The 21783-nt window shown below is 35.7% G+C and overlaps 1 protein-coding gene across 5 annotated transcripts; it reads right to left on the bottom strand.

Annotated features, from left to right (window-relative positions):
- Positions 1 to 2956: 2956 nt before the first annotated feature.
- On the bottom strand, positions 2957 to 19175 carry LOC123529951 (ras-related protein Rab-7L1-like). Of its 5 annotated transcripts, none has more exons than XM_045310574.2 (6): positions 19096 to 19175; positions 14373 to 14563; positions 10063 to 10134; positions 7162 to 7343; positions 5675 to 5796; positions 2957 to 4725 (listed from the first exon to the last, which is right to left on the bottom strand). In XM_045310574.2, the coding sequence occupies exons 2-6, from the start codon at positions 14488 to 14490 to the stop codon at positions 4593 to 4595; spliced, it is 627 nt and encodes a 208-aa protein (XP_045166509.1). In that variant the 5' UTR covers positions 14491 to 14563; positions 19096 to 19175; the 3' UTR covers positions 2957 to 4592. The 5 variants fall into 5 exon arrangements, with proteins under 5 accessions (XP_045166509.1, XP_045166508.1, XP_045166510.1 ...); XM_045310573.2 differs by having other exon boundaries at positions 19102 to 19175; XM_045310575.2 differs by having other exon boundaries at positions 19131 to 19175.
- Positions 19176 to 21783: the final 2608 nt, after the last annotated feature.

Genomic DNA, 21783 nt, shown 5'->3' with positions numbered 1-21783 from the left:
TTTTCTTTCTTTGTATTTTATATGGACAGTCTCAAAATTTTCTGAATTGCCTTTGTACAATAAAACAATAAGCAATCAAAATAAATATATGGTAGTAAAAGACTTTGATTCTAAATTGTAAATAAGGTCGTGCTGTTTTAAAGCAGGCTGGAATAGAAACCAGCAAAGCATTTTACAGTCTATTTAGTGTTCTTGATTATAAAAAAAGGTTACTAACTTCAGTCATTTCTCTGTTATATTAAATAGAGCATATTAAATGAGTGTCTTTTCATACTGAATTTATTAAACAAGTTAAATAAAATAATAGAATGTGAGGCTCTGCCGAGCATTTTATTAATTTTATTCACCAAGTTTAATAAATTTAATGTGGAAAGTAACGAAATGTAATATTCTTTTTATCACATGTTAGCTTTTCCTGCCAAAACATAAAATAATCTACTCTTTTTAACTACCATAAACAAGTCAACTTGACCAACGTCTCTTAAACTGTAAATGACGTTGATGTCAAATTTATGTAAAGGCTTTATTTCACTACCTGCGATGTCAAACATGTGATAAAAAGGATTACAATTTATTTACGTCTTAATCACTCCATCTTTGTAACATATATATCCCAGTAATACTATAATTGTACAGTAATCTGATATGTATCGGCCTTTACATTTATATAAACTGTAATTACATAAATGAGCCATGCCATGGGAAAACCAACATAGTGGCTTTGCGACCAGCATGGATCCAGACCAGCCTGCGCATCTGCGCAGTCTGGTCAGGATCCATGCTGTTCGCTAACGGTTTCTTTAATTGCAATAGGCTTTGAAAGCGAACAGCATGGATCCTGACCAGACTGCGCGGATGCGCAGGCTGGTCTGGATCGATGCTGGTCGCAAAGCCACTATGTTGGTTTTCTCATGGCGCGGCTCAAATAAGGAACTTGTAAGAGCAAGTCTGCAAAATAAAATAGATGTTTTTGTTTGATTCTGTTCTCTTTTTTGAAGAAGGAATACCTTTGAAGAACAATACTTAAATTTGCCACAAAAAGAAATCTAACACATTGAAATGAGTATAGGAAGCTATATGTAGATAAATTTGGAAAACTAAATAGAAAAAAACAATCATTAATACAGAGTAGAAACAAAACCCTGAAACAAAACAAATGGAAAATCTACTTAAACATTAGCAAAAGTTAAACGTTTAGAACAATATAAGTCTTGAACTTGTACCAAATAGACACAATGTAATTTGACGTAAATATGCATCTGTTGCTTTTAACAAAGTAAAACATATCTGATACACCTGAGACAACATTTAACTTGGCAAGTAAACCTGTAATATAAACAAGCCCCAGAGGAGTCTAAGCCCCTCTGCCAAGGAGCACCTTGGTTCCAATAATTAATGAGAGGCGTCTTACCAAGGGTTTAATCCATCAACTGGATCATGAGAAGTTGTATAAAGATACTTCTGTTTTTAGCTCTGGCAGCCCCTAAAAAGGGCCAAGCAGAACCATTTGAAAAAATGAGAGGGCCATACAATGATGCTACAGATTAAGTTTGGTGAAGATCCATCAAGAGGTTCATGTGAAGTAGTTCATAGGTTTTTCTATTTTCAGCTTTAGTGGCACCCATAGAAGAGACCAAGTGGAGCCACATTATCAAATCTGAGAGTGGACCACAAAACTCCAGATCAGGTTTGGAGAAGATCCATAAAATGGTTCATGAGACTTATTTAAAGATCATTTTACCTCTAACTCACCCTAAAAGGGGTCAATGCAAATAATTTCCAATATTTGAGAGAAGTCTACACAAGGATGCTACAGACCAAGTTTGCTGAAGACCCATATAGTAGAGAAAAGACATTTAAATGTTTCTATTTTTGGTCCTGGAGACCCCTAAAAGTGGCCAAGCAGAACTATATGAACAAACTGAATTAGAGAGAGCTCCATGCAAGGATGTTATAAGCCATGTTTGGTGAAGACCCATCTAACTGTTCTTGACAAGATGTTGTTCAAAGTTTTTTTTTATATCTTTAGCTCTTGTGGTCGTTAAAAAGGGCCAAAGGGATCACCAGTAAATTCAGAGGAGAAGATGTTTAAGTAAACAAGAGCTGTCTCCATAGGATGACACATGCCCCCGATGGCACTTTGAATGAATAGTTATGGCCGATGTTAGAGTTTAGGACCTTTGACCTACGGACCTGGGTCTTGCGCACGACATGTCGTCTTACTGTGGTACACATTCATGCCAAGTTATTTGAAAATCCACCCATGGATGACATAGATATGGACGGGACACGCCCAACTATCATGAAAAATGACCTTTAACGTCTAAGTGTGACCTTGACCTTTGAGCTACGGACCTGGGTCTTGCGCACGACATGTTGTCTTACTGTGGTACATATTCATGCCAAATTATTTGAAAATCCATCCATGGATGACAAAGATATGGACCGGACACGCCCAACTATCATGAAAAATGACCTTTAACGTCTAAGTGTGTCCTTGACCTTTGAGCTACGGACCTGGGTCTTGCGCACGACACGTCGTCTTACTGTGGTACACATTCATGCCAAGTTATTTGAAAATCCATCCATGGATGATAAAGATATGGACCGGACACGCCCAACTATTATGAAAAATGACCTTTAACGTCTAAGTGTGACCTTGACCTCTGAGCTACAGACCTGGGTCTTGCGCACGACACGTCGTCTTACTGTGGTACACATTCATGCCAAGTTATTTGAAAATCCATCCATCGATGACAAAGATATGGACCGGACACGAAAATTGCGGACAGACTGACAGACCGACAGACAGACGGTTGAAAAACTATATGCCTCCCTTTGGGGGCATAAAAAAAAATGTTGATGCAAGAGTTTGGTCACAGGACAGTGGACAACGAACCATTATAGCTCATCCTAAACCATGTTCAGGTGAGCTAAAAACATGACAATTTACATCTTAAGTGCATTTATCTATTTATTTATTTGGGTTTTACGGCGCACCAACACAGTATAGGTTATATGGCGCCAAACAGGACTACAAATTTTGGTTTCACACCTCATTTACATCGAAATAAAAACATGAGGTATGGAAACATCTTAAGTGCAGGAAAAGCTTAAAAATACAAATCTATGGTTTGAAGACAATTGTTTTCCTAAGACATTAACATACCAAATTGCTGAACTTTATATTCCTTATAAAATTAACAAACTTCTTCTCCAGGTCCTATTTAGAAAATCATGTAATCTACATTTACTGAAGAACAGTGTCAGTGCTAAATAAAAAAGAACATTGAAGGTCATGTTTGATGCAAGAAAAAAATACTTTCTGTCCAACACTCTGTAAAATCAGCTCAGAAATGAGGCCCAAAATTATAGTGGTAGTGTAAGACCTATGTTTTCATGATACATTCTGCAGTGCAATTATTTCATGATGAGAATATTGCAAAAATGTTCAGCATAATTATACTTGCCAGCAAGATACTGCAATGAAATTAATGAATAAATGTCCTTCAGAGCCAAACAATTAAGAGAACTTTTTGAAATAGCCATTTAACATTACTTTAGGATTCTTGGGCATTGTAAGAGAATAAGCTCTACACATCACAATAATTTTATAGTCTAAAACATTTAAGTGAATTAATTATCCATCTAAAAAGGTATGATAATGACTTCTGAACCACGCCAAGAGAAAACTAACATAGTGCGTTTGCGACCAGCATGGATCCAGACCAGCCTGCGCATCCACGCAGTCTGGTCTGGATCCATGCTGTTCGCTAATGGTTTCTCTAATTGCAATAAGCTTTGAAAGCAAACAGCATGGATCATGACCAGACTGCGCAGATGTGCAGGCTGGTCTGGATCCATGCTGGTCGCAAACGCACTATGTTGGTTTTCTCATGACGCGGCTCAATTATGTTTAAAAAAGAAACTGTAGATGATGGCTTTATATGTTGCATAAATGGATATATTTCAACAGCATGAATAATTTGCTTTGAACAGTGTCTAGCAGCAGACCATTCAGTTTCAAAGGTATTTGTATAAAATAACTGAACAAGACATTATTTTCACTTTCAAATGTAAAATATGAGGAAAACAACAACCATTAGTGTATAACCCTGTTAAATCTGACAGTATCTAAAACAATTTAAAATATGTCAAACCCGCATTTATTAAAGACATGCCATGAAACATAAATGGATTTATTATGTTACTTTTTTATTGATTGTCTTTCATCAATATCATTAAGTAAGTTGAATTTTGATCCAAAAAGTTATTACTGGTAATATTTTAAAATGTTTACTACAAGTGAATTTTGCAAACTCTGCAAACTGTAAAAGAAATGCATAAGTGATTCTAGAGTTATTACTCAACAAGGATCACGCTTATCCCATTTCCTGGATAACACATATTGGTAATACACGAGAACTAAAATACATTAAAAACTGATACTAAATCAATTACTTACATAAGTTGCACTGAAAAGTTTCTGTTATTTTCGCAATGTCATGACTGTATTATAACAGAGATGTTAGATAATATCAGGTAAAACTATAGATGTAAGGTCTTGGATTACTTTAGACATAAATGTTTGGTCAGCAACTACACCCTGAAGTTGCTGGCTTATCACTAGCTTGTGGACGTATCGTAGGTGACGTTGACATGCGTAGTGACTCGGAAAAATCATCTAGTGTTGCATGTTTTGCCATCATCTCCTCTATCAAAAATCTGAAGTACAATTACACAACATTTAGTTAATGCTACAATTCACTGATAATTAAATACATCTTGAGCTGTTATCAATAACGCAATGTTAAGTGACTGATATTTCACTGATAATTCAATATATTTTGAATTGTTAACAATAATACAACAATTTACTGCTACTGCAACATTTCATTGAAAACCATATGTCATTATTATACAATTTAGTGTTTGATATAGTTTCTTCTTCTACAGAATCAAAGAATTCATTCAATGTCACTGTACAGCTTGTCTTACAGAAGTTTGAGGATTGTTGCATACAGAACAAACTCATGTTGCTACTATTTTGTTTGCTTGCATGCTATGCTTCTACAGGAACTTAATTCACAGTAAAAACAACAAACACCTAAGAACTACCAGTATTCAGATTATTATCAGTATGTTTTACAGCTCATAATGCCTTTGGTTAAAACAAACTGTATAAATGCAAATGACCACTGTTAACACACCTTATCACATGTATATCTGATACATGTAGCAAAAATTATCTTTAACCCTTACCATGCTAAATTTCTATAATGAACTTGTCTATCTTCCAATTTGGACAGTACAATTGACTGTTAAAGAGGGTGCTTACCAAAAAGATACTGACTGAATAGGGAACAGTGCAGATCATGATCAGACTGCACGGATGTGCAGGCTGATCATGATCTACACTGGTCGCAAAGGCAGAACCAATCGTGTCCAGCATGGTAACGGTTAAAGACAATTTCTTTGTTTTAAAAATATTTTCTAGCAACGTGACAACTGAATACTTAGTAGTACACTTTGAAAATAGCTTTCAGAATATACCTAGTTGCTCATCTGTGCCTGAAATAATGTTTAGATGTATGATCTCAACCATACAAGATGAAATATCACCATTGGACCTAAATACTTCAAATCCATCAAAAACAATAAAATGAAATGGTACCTCATAGATTCTTCCACCATTAAACCTTCTTTCACTGAAATCTCTGTCCAGCCAACAAAGTCATGCTCCTTACAAACCTCCTCTATCTCAGGTTGCTCCACTTCACGGTGGTTCAAATCACACTGAAATAATACACCATATTCTGTGTCATTATGTTAAACTTATTTTCAATTACAACAATTTTACTAAGTATTTTTTCCAAGTAGTGATTTCCTTATGCAACTAATAGACATAATAATTTAATGTTATCTTTCTATTAAATTCCCCTTTTCTAAAAGACTATTATTTTGATAAGGAGTGAGCTAACAGGTATTCAATCTTACCTTATTTCAATACAAATGAACTAAAATTCACTGTTTGTTTGTTTAGGCTTAGTACCTGTGAACCCCTCAGTACCTGTGAACATCTACTTACTTTGCTTGCTTATTTTAGACTTGATACCTGCGAACTCCTCAGTTCCTGTGAGCCCCTATTCACTTTGTTTACTTATTCTAAGCTCAGTGCCCATGAAGCCCTACTTACTTTTGCTTGTTTTAGGCTCAGTACCTGTGAACTCCTTAATATCTGAAACTCCTACCCGACCCCTCCAATATCTGTGAACCCCTTCTTACTTTGCTTTTTTAGGCTCAGTACCTGTGAATCCCTCAGTACTTGTGAACCCCTCAGTACCTGTGAACTTGTTCTTACTTTGTTTGCTTATTTTATGCTCAGTACCTGTGAACCCCTCAATACCTGTGAACCCTTCTAACTTTGTTTGCTTACTACTTAAGGCTTACTACCTGTGAGCTAATCAGTACCTGTGAACCCCTTCTTAATTTGTTTACTTACTACTTTAGGCTTACTACCTGTGAACTAATCAGTACCTGTGAACCCTTTCTTACTGTATTTGCTTATTTTAGGCTCAGTACCTGTAAACCCCTCAGTACCAGTGAACCCCTTCTTACTTTGTTTGCTTACTACTTTAGGCTTACTACCTGTGAACTAATCAGTACCTGTGATCCTCTTCTTACTTTGTTTACTTACTACTTTAGGCTTACTACCTGTGAACTAATCAGTACCTGTGAACCCCTTCTTACTTTGTTTACTTACTACTTTAGGCTTACTACCTGTGAACCCCTTCTGACTTTGTTTACTTACTACTTTAGGTTACTACCTGTGAACTAATCAGTACATGTGAACCCCTTCTTACACTGTCTGCTTATTTTAGGCTCAGTACCTGTAAACACCTCAGTACCTGTGAACCTCTTCTTACTTTATTTACTTACTACTTTAGGCTTACTACCTGTGAACTAATCAGTACCTGTGAACCCCTTCTTACTGTATTTGCTTATTTTAGGCTCAGTACCTGTAAACCCTTCAGTGTCTGTGAACCTTTTCTTACATTGTCTGCTTATTTTAGGCTCAGTACCTGTAAACACCTCAGTACCTGTGAACCTCTACTAACTTTGTTCACTTATTTTGGCTTAGAACATGTATACTAAACTTACTTTATTTGCTAATAGTAGACAAGGAACAGGTGACCCATCCTGAAGTGAACATTTGGTGTCAAGGTCTTTCTTCCATTTAACTGTATTTTGGAAAGTGAGCCGCTGGGTGAGGTCAAACATGACTATACAAGCATGAGCATCTTTGTAGTACACTCTGGTCATGGAAGTGAATCTCTCCTGACCTAGAAAATATTTGACAGTTTGGAAATTCAAATAAATTTATGGAAAATCTACATAACCTTACACTCTACCAGCTGCTTACTATGCACAAGCCTTAAACTATATTGTTCTGTATAATCAGAAATTTTTGTCCTGTCTCACTGGATGAAAAACTGAGTCTAGAACAAATAGCATGATCTTTCCATATATTTTGCAAACAGAAAGTAGTTTTCAGCCAAGCAGGCTGCACTGTACATAGCTATTATGCTTGGGGTTTCAGCATATTCAATTCCTACATAAAGTGTTCATCCCCATCTCCTGTTTCTTAGAATATTGTATCCTACATGAAGTGTTTATCCCCATCTCCTGTTTCTTAGAATATTTTATCCTACATAAAGTGTTTATCACCATCTCCTGTTTCTTAGAATGTTTTATCCTACGTAAAGTGTTTATCCCCATCTCCTGTTTCTTAGAATATTTTATCCTACATGAAGTGTTTATCCCCATCTCCTGTTTCTTAGAATATTTTATCCTACATGCATTGTTTATCACCATCTCCTGTTACTTAGAATATTCATCCTACATAAAGTGTTCATCCCCATCTTCTGTTTCTTAGAATATTTTATCCTACATGAAGTGTTAATCCCCATCTCCTGTTTCTTAGAGTATTTTATCCTACATGAAGTGTTTATCACCATCTCCTGTTTCTTAAAATATTTTATCCTACATGAAGTGTTTATCCCTATCTCCCCATCTCCTGTTTCTTAGAATATTTTATCCTACATGAAGTGTTTATCACCATCTCCTGTTACTTAGAATATTCATCCTACATAAAGTGTTCATCCCCATCTCCTGTTTCTTAGAATATTTTATCCTACATGAAGTGTTTATCCCCATCTCCTGTTTCTTAGAATATTTTATCCTACATGAAGTGTTTATCACCATCTCCTGTTTCTTAAAATATTTTATCCTACATGAAGTGTTTATCCCCATCTCCTGTTTCTTAGAATATTCATCCTACATAAAGTGTTCATCCCCATCTCCTGTTTCTTAGAATATTTTATCCTACATGAAGTGTTCATCCCCATCTCCTGTTTCTTAGAATATTTTATCCTACATGAAGTGTTTATCACCATCTCCTGTTTCTTAAAATATTTTATCCTACATGAAGTGTTTATCCCCATCTCCTGTTTCTTAGAATATTTTATCCTACATGAAGTGTTTATCACCATCTCCTGTTTCTTAGAATATTTTATCCTACATGAAGTGTTTATCCCCATCTCCTGTTTCTTAGAATATTTTATCCTACATGAAGTGTTTATCCCCATCTCCTGTTTCTTAGAATATTTTATCCTACATGAAGTGTTTATCACCATCTCCTGTTTCTTAATTTTTTTTATCCTACATGAAGTGTTTATCCCCATCTCCTGTTTCTTAGAATAATTTATCCTACATAAAGTGTTAATCCCCATCTCCTGTTTCTTAGAATATTTATCCTACATAAAGTGTTTATCCCCATCTCCTGTTTCTTAGAATATTTTATCCTACATGAAGTGTTTATCCCCATCTCCTGTTTCTTAGAATATTTTATCCTACATAAAGTGTTTATCCCCATCTCCTGTTTCTTAGAATATTTATCCTATATAAAGTGTTTATCCCCATCTCCTGTTACTTAGAATATTTATCCTACATAAAGTGTTTATCCCCATCTCCTGTTTCTTAGAATATTTATCACAGATGCCCTAGCATTATTGTGATGCTGCATATTTGCTATGATGTGCATTGTGTAGTGTAATGAACGAAACATATGTATATCTTAAACTGCATATCAATGCAACTAGATGAGCATTCATGGGACACTGGTGCCCCAATTTACAGTCACTATATGATCATATGTTACTGACTAATTCAACTTTCACATTACCTTGGGTTTAGTGTAAGATGCATAAGGAGGGCATGGTATGGATACTACAAAACATCAAGAAACATAAGATAAAAAACTGTAAGAGTACAAAATAAAATTATGCATTTATTTATTTGTGTGTGTGTGTGGCGGGGGGGGGGGGGGCATGGGGGGAAGGGGGGGGTAATTCCCAAATAATTCCACAAGTGTTCAACTTCACATGCTAAACAACATTTCTATAAAGTTTCATGACTGCAGGCAATACTTTGAGATACAACATAAACTTTTAGGCCTTTAATGCATATTTTTGACTAAGCCAAGAGTCATAACTCTGGTCTTGCAGACTGAAATCCCAAACAAAACTGAAGGTGCTCAACTTCCCATACTGAATAATATTCCTATACAATTTCATGACTCTAGGTCAAATATCTGTTGAGATAATATTTTTTATGTGTGAATTAAACTTTTACTAGCCACCACTTTGTGCATACTTTTTGGTATGTCAATGGTCATAATTCTGGTCTTGCTAAGTGAAATCCCCAAACAAAACATAAGGCGCACAATCTCACAATTCATAATAACAATCCTACAATGTTTCAAGACTGTAGGTCAAATAATTTTTGAGATACATGCAACAAAATTTTTTAGGCCTTGTATGCATATATTTGACTGTCAGGGGCTAGCTCTGGTCTGGCTGGGTGAAATCCTAAACAAAACCCCAGGTGCACAACTTCACATGCAAAATAGCACTCCCATGATGTGTGACAACTCTAGGTCAAATACCTTTTTAGATATGCAAGACAAAAATCTGATGTACATCCAGACAAAAATTAACTTACCAGCAATATCCCAGAGTTGTAACTTGATGTTCTGTGAATCAGACCATTTTATAACTTTCAAGGCAAAATCAACTGAAATAGAAATACACTCTAACTTAAAAATATCACAATTCCTATAACATGTTTTATCATCATACAGTATAGAAGCAAGATCATTTTTACAGGAATACATAATGCAAATACACTGGTTGCCTCTACTAACAACTTAGTTAACAAACCTATATAAAATTACTCAAGAAACACTTTTCATCAAAGAAAAAAACAATAACAGAATAAGAACTGGCTTAAACACATATTGCTCTGATAAATTCATCAGCTGATCATTTCCATGTTCTGGTCCCTGTGACCTTGACCTTTGACTGAGTGACCCCAAAATCAGTAGGGGTCATCTTATGAAGTTTCAACATTCTGGGTGAAGTGATTCTCAAGTTATTGATTGGAAAGAGTTTTCTATGGTCAGGCCCCTGTGACCTTGACCTCAGCTCAAGTGACCCCAAAAACCATAAGGGTCATCTACACTTTAAGTCCTATCATCCTATGAAGTTTGAAGGTTCTAGGTCAAATGGTTCTCAAGTTATTGACCGGAAATGGATTTCCATGTTCTGTCTACTGCGGCCTTGACCTTTAATAGAGTGAGGTCAAAATCAATAGGGGTCACCTACTCTCCAATAATCCTATGAAGTTGCAACATTCTGGGTCAAGTGGTTCTCAAGTTACTGACCAGAAATGGTTTTCCATGTTCAGACCCCTGTGACCTTGACCTTTGATAGAGTGACCCCAAAATCAATATGTGTCATCTACTCTGCATGTCCAATCATCCTATGAAGTTGCAACATTCTGGGTCAAGTGGTTCTCAAGTTACTGACTGGAAATGGTTTTCCACGTTCAGGCCCCTATGGCCTTAACCTTTAACAGACTGACCCCAAAATCAATAGGGGTCATCTACTCTGCATGTCCAATCATCCTATGTTGTTTTAACATTCTGGGTCAGGTAGTTCTCAAGTTATTGATCGGAAATGCCTTTCCATGTTCAGGCCCCTGTGACCTTGACCTTTAACACAGTGACCCCAAAATCAATCGGGGTCATCTACTCTGCATGATCAATCATCCTATGAAGTTTCAACATTCTGGGTCAAGTGGTTCTCAAGTTATTGATCAGAAATGGTTTTCCATGTTCAGGCTCCTATGACCTTGACCTTTAACAGGGTGACCCCAAATCAATAGGGTTTATCTACTCTGCATGTACAATCATACTATGATTTATTTATTTATTTGTGTTTTACAGCGCACCAACACAGTATAGGTTATATGGCGCCAAACAGGACTACAAATTTTGGTTCCACATCTCATTTACATCAAAATAACAAGAGGACCATGATGGTCCTGAATCGCTCACCTCTTCCCACATGACCCAGTTTTGAGTATGACGTCGTTTTTTCTATTATTTGACATAGTGACCTAGTTTTTGAGCTCATGTGACCCAGTTTTGAACTTGACCTAGATATTATCAAGATAAAAATTCTGACCAATTTTCATGAAGATCCATTGAAAAATATGGTCTCTAGAGAGGTCACAAGGTTTTTCTATTATTTGACCTATTGACCTAGTTTTCGAAGGTACGTGACCCTGTTTTGAACTTTATATAGATATCATCAAGGTGAACATTCTCACTAATTTTCATGAAGATCTCATGAAAAATATGGCCTCTAGAGAGGTCACAAGGTTTTTCTATTTTTAGACCTACTGGCCTAGTTTTTGACCGCACTTGACCCAGTTTCGAAACTGACCTAGATATCATCAAGGTGAATATTCAGATCAATTTTCATGAAGATCCATTGAAAAATATGGCCTCTAGAGAGGTCAAAAGATTTTAATAATTTTAGACCTACTGACCTAGTTTTTGATAGCAGTTGACCCAGTTTCAAACTTGACCTAGATATCATCAAGATGAACATTCAGACCAACTTTCATACAGATCCCATGAAAAGTATGGCCTCTAGAGAGGTCACAAGGTTTTTTTATTATTTGACCTACTGACCTAGTTTTTTAAGGCACATGACCCAGTTTCAAACTTGACCTAGATATCATCAAGGTGAACATTCTGACCAATTTTTATGGAGATCCATTCTTAAGTATGGCCTCTAGAGAGGTCACAAGGTTTTTCTATTTTTAGACCTACTGACCTAGTTTTTGACCGCACATGACCCTGTTTCGAACTTGACCTAGATATCATCAAGATGAATATTCAGACCAATTTTCATACAGATCCCATGAAAAATATGGCCTTTAGAGAGGTCACAAGGTTTTTCTATTATTTGACCTACTGACCTAGTTTTTGATGGCACGTGACCCACTTTCAAACTTGACCTAGATATCATCAAGATGAACATTCAGACCAACTTTCATACAGATCCCATGAAAAATATGGCCTCTAGAGAGGTCACAAGGTTTTTCTATTATTTGACCTACTGACCTAGTTTTTGATGGCACGTGACCCACTTTCGAACTTGACCTAGATATCATCAAGATGAACATTCTGACCAATTTTCATGAAGATCTCATGAAATATATGGCCTCTAGAGAGGTCACAAGGTTTTTCTATTTTTAGCCCTACTGAACTAGTTTTTGATGGAACGTGACCCAGTTTCGAACTTGACCTAGATATCATCAAGATGAACATTCAGACCAACTTTCATACAGATCCCATGAAAAATATGGCCTTTAGAGAGGTCACAAGGTTTTTCTATTATTTGACCTACTGACCTAGTTTTTGATGGCACGTGACCCAGTTTCGAACTTGACCTAGATATTATCAAGGTGAACATTCTGACCAATTTTCATGAAGATCTTGTGAAATATATGGCCTGTAGAGAGGTCACAAGGTTTTTCTATTTTTAGACCTACTGACCTAGTTTTTGATGGAACGTGACCCAGTTTCGAACTTGACCTAGATATCATCAAGGTGAACATTCTGACCAATTTTCATGAAGATCTTGTGAAATATATGGCCTCTAGAGAGGTCACAAGGTTTTTCTATTTTTAGACCTACTGACCTAGTTTTTGACGGCACGTGACCCAGTTTCGAACCTGACCTAGATATCATCAAGATGAACATTCTGACCAACTTTCATAAAGATCCCATGAAAAATGTGACCTCTAGAGTGGTCACAAGCAAAAGTTTACGGACGGACGGACGCATGGACGGACGGACGGACGGACGACGGACACCGCACGATCACAAAAGCTCACCTTGTCACTTTGTGACAGGTGAGCTAAAAACATGAGGTATGGAATCAAAATACCTGCTGGAATCACAGAGTTACTGCAAAACCAAGTGTTAAGACCCTATTAGTCGCCTTTTACGATCATGCAAGGGTAAGGCAGTGGTTCCAATTCTTTTCATACACAGATCATCCCAGAACCACATGGGGCCAATCATACTATGAAGTTTCAGCATTCTGGGTCAAGTGGTTCTCAAGTTATTGACTGGAAATGGTTTTCCATGTTAAGGCCCCTGTGACCTTGACCTTTCATGGAGTGACCCCAAAAACAATAGGAGTCGTCTACTCCATAAGCCCTGCCATCCTATAAAGTTTGAAGGTTCTAGGTCAAATGGTTCTCAAGTTATTGATCGGAAATGAAGTGTGATGGATGGACGAACAGGACAAAAACAATATATCTCCCCCAGTTGGGGTGGGGTGGGGGGTGGGGGAAAACATAATTCTGTCAAAAATAAAGCTTGTATTTCACAAGTAAATATGAACAGGCAAAAAAACATTTCATACTGTACCTTTTGTATTGCATGTTGACAGACTACTTTCATTTAATATGCAAATAAAAAGGTGGAGGTATATAATAAAAGGGTTATTACAACAGTAGCTAGATTTTGTATTCGGCTCTTTTGTTAATTTTGCAAGGACGGATCACACTCGTCGCTTGTACGACTCTTGAGATCCAATCTGGTAAAATCCTTTGGAACCGAATACAGCATCCCAGATCAAGCTACTATTATAATAATAACCCTATTTAATATCAGCATTTCATATCTGGTTTATCTATCAGTCTTTGTTTTTATCTATTTAACAATATTTAAAAGCAACACTTTAAAAAATGTATTTCAAAATAGCAGTGGGATAAAATCATCCTTTAAAGAGCAATTGCCATTTTGCATCATCACCACCATTACCATCACTGGCATCACCATCATCAATAATTTGCTGTTTATGGCTGGCAATGGTTTATCTCCAAACTCCAAATAATATCACTTCTCAATGTAACATAATTTCTATACAACAAAATCATACACTTACCTCCTATAGTCATTTTATAATCTCTTCTGAATAAGTTATTAACATATCTCTGCACAAATGATGTCTTTCCCACTGTAGGGTCACCAATAATCAATACCTTAAACAACACCTCTGTCATCTTGTATTTTAAACTATTTCTGTATCTATTGTCATTCTTACTTCATTTTTTACAGCAATCTGTCCATAACCATCTGAAAATACAAGGGTAAAAGACTTCATCTGATAATCGTCCGAGTAAATACTAAAAATGAATACGTTAATCATTATGAGTAACATACATTTCAAGGCAAAATCCCTCCATCTGTGCCAAGAGCCAAATCTCCAGCAAGGACTGCATGTGTCCTGAAGGTTTGAATGGGACATAGGAGGATTTTGCCCAGCAAGGACTGCATGTGTCCTAAAGGTAGGAATGAGACAAAGGAGGATTTTGCACAGGAAGGACTGCATGTGTCCTGAAGGTTTGAATGAGACAAAGGAGGATTTTGCACAGGAAGGACTTCATGCACCTGAAGGTTTGAACGGGATGAAGGAGGATTTTGCCCAGCAAGGACTGCATGTGTCCTAAAGGTTTGAATGAGACAAAGGAGGATTTTGCACAGGAAGGACTTCATGTGTCCTGAAGGTTTGAATGAGATGAAGGAGGATTTTGCCCAGCAAGGACTTCATGTGTTTTTCATCTCATTCAAACCTTCAGGACACATGCAATCTTTACTTGGCAAAATCCTCCTTTGTCTCATTCAAACCTTCAGGACACATGCAGTCCTTTCTGGACAAATCCCCCTTCCTTCCTCTCATTCAAACCTTTAGGACACATGCAGTCCTTGCTGGGCAAAATCCTCCTTTGTCTCATTCAAACCTTTAGGACACATGCAGTCCTTGCTGGGCAAAATCCTCCTTTGTCTCATTCAAACCTTTAGGACACATGCAGTCCTTGCTGGGCAAAATCCTCCTTTGTCTCATTCAAACCTTTAGGACACATGCAGTCCTTGCTGGGCAAAAACCTCATTTGTCTCATTCAAACCTTTAGGACACATGCAGTCCTTGCTGGGCAAAATCCTCCTTTGTCCCATTCAAACCTTCAGGACACATGCAGTCCTTGCTGGGCAAAATCCATTTTCCCTTTCTACAGTATATCTCAAAAACACCAAAGAGTCACTGAAATGCTTCATTCCTTTGAAAACTCGCCGTTAGAATTGAAAAATGTACATACCCCACCCACCAGATTTATTATAAGCACATTTTGTAAAACATGTTTGTTTACCGTTTCCGACTATTAAGAACTCGAATGAAAAATATCATAAACTCAGACATTTCAGAGCCTGTCACAGACGTACAGACACGATATAAATTCAAGCTCTTAAGCATGCATTTTCATTTGGATGTAGAGCATTTTGTTTACAATTATATGAAAGTTTCAACACTGTAACCTTTCTGGTGACGCAAAAATATAAAGCCAATACGTAATTTTCTATAAGCACGTGGTCATTACCGAAGGAGTATCTCATGGAAGGCACATGCAGTTTTCCTGCCAAAATATGTCTGCTTCCGGCTCTAACAAGAAATTCATCGGCCCGATATTTACGCATATTTAAGCCGGATTTTTATTCCTAAAGGCCGGTCTTTTATTACTCACGTTTCCATCTTAACATTCACATCTGTAGGTGTGTTCAACCAAACATTAGGAAAATCTGCCTAACAGTGTATGAAAATCGAACTAGCCAAAGAGCTATAAAAATAAATGTATTTATACTTCTTTGAAACTTTGATGGAGCACAGTTTCTACTGAAATATGGTTTTCGGAAGAATCATGTCGAGTCATTAAAACATACATTGTATCATTCATTTTTAGAATAATGATTTCACGCAGTACATGTTTTAGTAAACTTGTGTTAAAGGCACTGACCTCAGGATTGTACGACAACAACAAAAAAAAAAACAGATATCAGAAAATTATTGCTATATTTCTTAAGGCTTTAAAACTTGGTTACTGACAGATTATGATATATAGAAACACGTAAGAATCAGTTGTTTTTGCAATTTTTCCATTCAAAAATCGGAAAAATGGAGGTTAATAAAGCTTTACATTTATTTAACAACAGCATATTCCTCCATGGTGTATTGGTCCAGACCGCAGGAAAATTTTGATTGACGCGGCAGCCCGGGTTTGAATCTCGAATCGAGCAAGTTTTCTTTCTCTCCTGATTTAGCATTTTAAGACAGATTACTCGTGTTATGACCGAACTTCAAGCGAAAAACTGGAGGTCAGTGCCTTTAAATGGCTAAACGAAAGTCACAACTTGTGATCTTTTTGGCAACCTACTACTTAACATAATAATGGAAATAATTAAGACAGGTTGTGTTTAGGAAAGAAATGAAATATTTCGCAAGTCACATTTTTTTTTACTTCAACGTAAAATAAGTTTAAAAAAAAATCTTTTTACAATGCTGGCTTTGTCATTAATACTTTAAACTGCAAAAAATGCAGTTATTTATGATGGTATGTCTACCATTTGCTTTAATCTGGGGGCAAAATATGATTTGAAACTAATAGAAGACAAGTTCACCTTGCAAATCAAATGAATACTGGCTTTTGTTTTTTTATCATGCTCAACATAAATCATTCAAGTATTTTTAAGAAATTGATGTTCGCAATTTTTTTTGCAGTTTAACTTTTCTTTGATGCATAAGTGATTTAATTGAACAATTCGACACCGCATGTGCAACAGTTTAATAGTTCAAATACACTTTTGCGTAATACTGCAGTACATATGATTGTGTGAGACATTAGTGACATCCCATAGTTATAAACGAGAATGACTGTCGAGAATATTATGATGTGGGTTTTCTGAGCAACTTACGTTTTCTTGTAAAAAAAAGTTTCCGAATCGGCCAGTGCTTCACAAATACATTGAAATACCTGAGTCAAATAGCGATGACGGCGATAATTTATGTCGGCATCGGATAATGAAATCGGTACCATTAATTTTGTGTGGAATGGCACGAGGATTCTGTACACCTGTTTTAAGTATTTGTGCGAGCATGGAAAAATTCGAATAATTTTCGGGAAAAGTGATCTTCATGCAAAGAACCTATGCGGGTTGTCTAGAGGTGTGGTAACCCAGGGCTTCCATTAGGATTCAATTTCATGGAGTCAGGACTGCCTAACATTCAGATTTTGGAGTCCCTCTTAAATTTTCTTGGAGTCCTACGTAGTATCACTTTGTACAATGACCTTCAATATCATCATCATCATATCTAATTTTATTAAAATCAACAGACTTACTGTTGTTCAGCTACATAACGAAAATCCACTTAAAAAAATCTAAAGTACATTTTACTTGGCGAAGAATTATGTTAAATTACGTCATTCACCTGGCAATACTCAACCAGTTAACTTTCATCCCACATCAAAGAAAATCAATAAAGGAAAATTTTGCCGACACCTCCCTTTGAAGCCACATGCTGGTGTTATCAAAATGTGTCAAAGATATCAGTTCTTAATAAGAGAAAAATTGAATGTTTTTTTTTTTTTTTTTTTTTTTTTCTCTCTAAAAAATACTGTAAAAATAGGATTTATCATTCACGAAAATCAAGTAAGTAGCAAATTTATTACCGATGGAAAAAAATGTTTTAATTTAAACTGGATGTGAAATGTCAATTGCTAGAAGAAAATAGTTTCTTGCTGAGTTTTTTTCTGCTGAAATTATCGATATATTTTCCACAATTAGTTACTTTGTCTTCCGGCTTCGGAGCTTGTTTCACCAACTTTATCCGAGCCGAATGCATGTAGTGTTTTATTGTCAGCAATTAGTGCCTTCTAAACATGTCAGCTGATCTGGATAACGGTTTACATTTACAGACGGTCTCTATCAAACACGATGCTTTCACACTAGTCTCACACTTCAAACACTGCAGGCAGTTTTTACGAGGCTGACAATCAAGAGTTATTAAACCGCTTTGATTAGTTTCGGGGCAGAGCTAATCACGTCGGTGTATTGATTTTGTCGTCCTTTGAAAATATCGGAAGTCCTAGGTACGCCTCTGACTTTGTGTATTGGCATACGGATCATAATTTTTGGCGTATTTTACGCCGGGACGCTGCTTAATGGAAGCCCTGGTAACCAGACCTCTAGATACAGTCCTGTTCTAGAGGTCTGGTTATCAGACCCCTAGCCACTGCCTTTATGAAAGTGTTTCTTGTAAATTTTATTTGAAATAACGTTGTTTAAATGAATGACATGATTGTTTTTGTAAAGGTTTCATCGTTTTTTAAACATTCAAGCTATAACTATCATTTGGATCAAGATAATGTTTTTCATTCCAGGTGAAGTCTCCAACCTGTTTATCTATAGGAACTTTGAATACCGGAGAATACAGTATTGTGATGGTCAAGTGTGCAGGGGCTGCAAATGTCAGAAATTAAAAAAGCAGCAACTCAGCGACAGTAAGCTTGTCTACCCTGTTTATCTATAGGAACTTTGAATACCTGAGAATACAGTATTGTGATGGTCAAATTTGCAGGGGCTGCAAATGTCAGAAATTAAAAAAGCAGCAACTCAGCTGCAGTAAGCTTGTCTACCCGTTTGTGATTGAAGATCGTGATTTACTTCCCGGTGTTGTAAAAATGAAAGGATATATAACATAAATATGGCGAAATGATCTTGGAAAATTATGCATCATTCCTTTACTAAACAGATATTAACATGTCGAAACAGTGACAAACCATTACATTTTTTAAAAGTATATTTTCTGACTAACAGTCACGAGATTGTTTGTTGACATCCGCCATTTTCTCAATGTCACATGACTTGTCATGTGATCTTCATCGTTATCGGTACGCCTATAGTGCGCAATGGAAGTAAAGTGCGCAATGGTGCGAAATGGAGGTAAAGTGCGCAATGGAGTCAATTTTTTTTTTATAGCGTCGATTATTGGGTAAACTTGCTGGCTATAGTTAATGGAAACGTTGTTAAATGCCAAGAAATGAAAATGGCACACAAGCAGCATATATTTGTGCTAATTCAAATTGTGCGCAATGGAGGTGAAGTGCGCAAAGAACCTTTTTAGGAGCGATAATTGGATGTTCAAATATTTAGAAAATACTCACAGTTGTCTGTTAAAAATTGTTTGAAATATTTTATTTACTCTCGGTAAATGCTATTGCAATAAAATGATAGATGTATCATAATCATAATTATAATTATATCTATCATTAATAATAACCCTTATATAACTGCCGACTTAAAAAAAATTCAATCAATTTTATTGTATAGTCGTTGTATTGGAACGGTTATTATTGTGTAAACTTGTTTGAAATAATGGAATTGTCGTGAAAAATCTTTTTAAAAAATAGGCACATAACAAATATTTGTGCTAAATCACTGGCACGCAATGGAGGCAAAATGCGCAATGGAAACATTCTATTAGGAGCGATAACTTGATTTAAAATGTTAAATTATGGGTTCGAATCTTTCTAGAATCAAATGTTTGTGTATATTGTTCTAACGTAATTTATTTGTTTAAGTTCAGTTGTTTGTTATTCTGAACTTTGTCTATACTTCAGGAAATATTGATATAGAAAATTTTTTTTATGATTGATATTAAGTTTAAAAAAAGACTTAGAGCCGCGCATATGATTATATTATATGTTTAAAAATGTATGAAATCTAATGTTTTTGCTATGTTTTCATCGCATTGTTTGTTTAAATATATTATTTCTGTTTAAGAAAAATGGAATTAAACTGCATTTACGAATTTGCAGCATGTTGTAAATGATTACTTTAAATCTATTAATTCATATGTTGTATATTTTTAACATCATATATATATCATTCAAATACGTTTAAATTAGTATAAATATATAAAAAATAACATGTAAAAATATATTATTGATGTTTGTGTTTCCTTTTTAATTATTATTATTTAATTATCCTTCAATGATATTTCTTTAAATAAATAATCATTCCTAAAAAAAAAATGACTCCATTGCGCACTTTGCTTCCATTTCATTCAAATACGTTTAAACTTAGTATAAATATATAAAAAATAACATGTAAAAATATATAATTATTTGATGTTTTGTTTCCTTTTTAATTATTATTATTTAAATACCCTTCCAATGATATTTCCTTTAAATAAATAATCATTCCTCAAAAAAATTGACTCCATTGCGCACTTTACTTCCATTTCGCACCATTGCGCACTTTATCTCCATTGCGCACTATAGGTGTACCCCATCGTTATTGTTATTAGAATAGGGTGCACGTCGTGAAAATATCAAACCAGTATCATTAAGGTCAGAGGGAAGTAACCAACAACTCTGGTTGAAAAAGTATATGTATTCTGCAGTATATATCTATCATGTAAAGTGATCTCCCATTGGTGCAAAATATGTTTGATGTGTTTAAAAACTATCTTATTTCATAAAATAAAACTGCAATCCATGAGTACTGGCTAAAATAGTATGAAATGATGCATTTTGTGTGAGAAATATGCATGTTCTATCAGTAGGGCATTTTTATGAAAAATAAAAAAAATCATTGCCGGACTATGGGTACCCGAGTTCAAAGAGAAAAAAGTGCCCTAAAGTGATGGTCAACATATATATTTCCTGCAGTTTTTCGATAGTTCTTGGATAGTTCTTTCAACCTGAGTATGTGGCATCTAGGAAAGTCCCATGACCGGAAACATTACAATGTGGGCCTACGGAAATTTAGTTGGTTCCCTACGACCTAAAACCCCATAACCTAAGAGAGACAATTTTCTGCCAAAGTCCCAACCTCCGCGCAGAAATATTGTCAAACAAGTTTCAAGTTTTCAAGTTTATTCAGAAGAACATGACCCCTAACCGGGGTGTGTGCATACACGTTACACAAATATTGTAAACAAGATCGAGTAATACAAGTAAATATTACTATGAATGTCTATATATAACCGGCCTTACATATATACCAAAAATATCTGGAATTACAACTCCAGCAGTCTGCACCATCCACAAGTCCCAAAATGGGAAAAAAATAAGAAATATTAAATGGACTCACTAGATGATAATTGCATCAAAAACCTGTGGAGCATCACAGAACACTAGAGTCGCAATCCCAAAAACCTTAGAAAATAAGAGAAGATTATTATATACAGTACTATATTCAGAGATCAATAAGAAACAAAAAGGAGCGGCTTAGCATTTGCAGACAAATGTTGACAGGTAGAAAGACACCATTGCAATTTAGTTAGTACAACTTTACAAAATTTTGCTAACCTGAGTAAAATACTACTATTTCCAGAATTAATCAAAACTTTCACTTTAATAGTGTTACATTTTTAATAAGAGTCAGTCAATTAACATTTACAGACAAGATTGTAATTAAAAGGAAGACACTATTGAAATCAGCTATTAGCATAATTTGCAGAA

This window comes from Mercenaria mercenaria, chromosome 13 (assembly GCF_021730395.1).
Source record: "Mercenaria mercenaria strain notata chromosome 13, MADL_Memer_1, whole genome shotgun sequence".
Classification (NCBI taxonomy): domain Eukaryota; kingdom Metazoa; phylum Mollusca; class Bivalvia; order Venerida; family Veneridae; genus Mercenaria; species Mercenaria mercenaria.
Note: the sequence above shows the minus strand (reverse complement) of the source record. Positions and strands in the feature narration are given on the sequence as shown.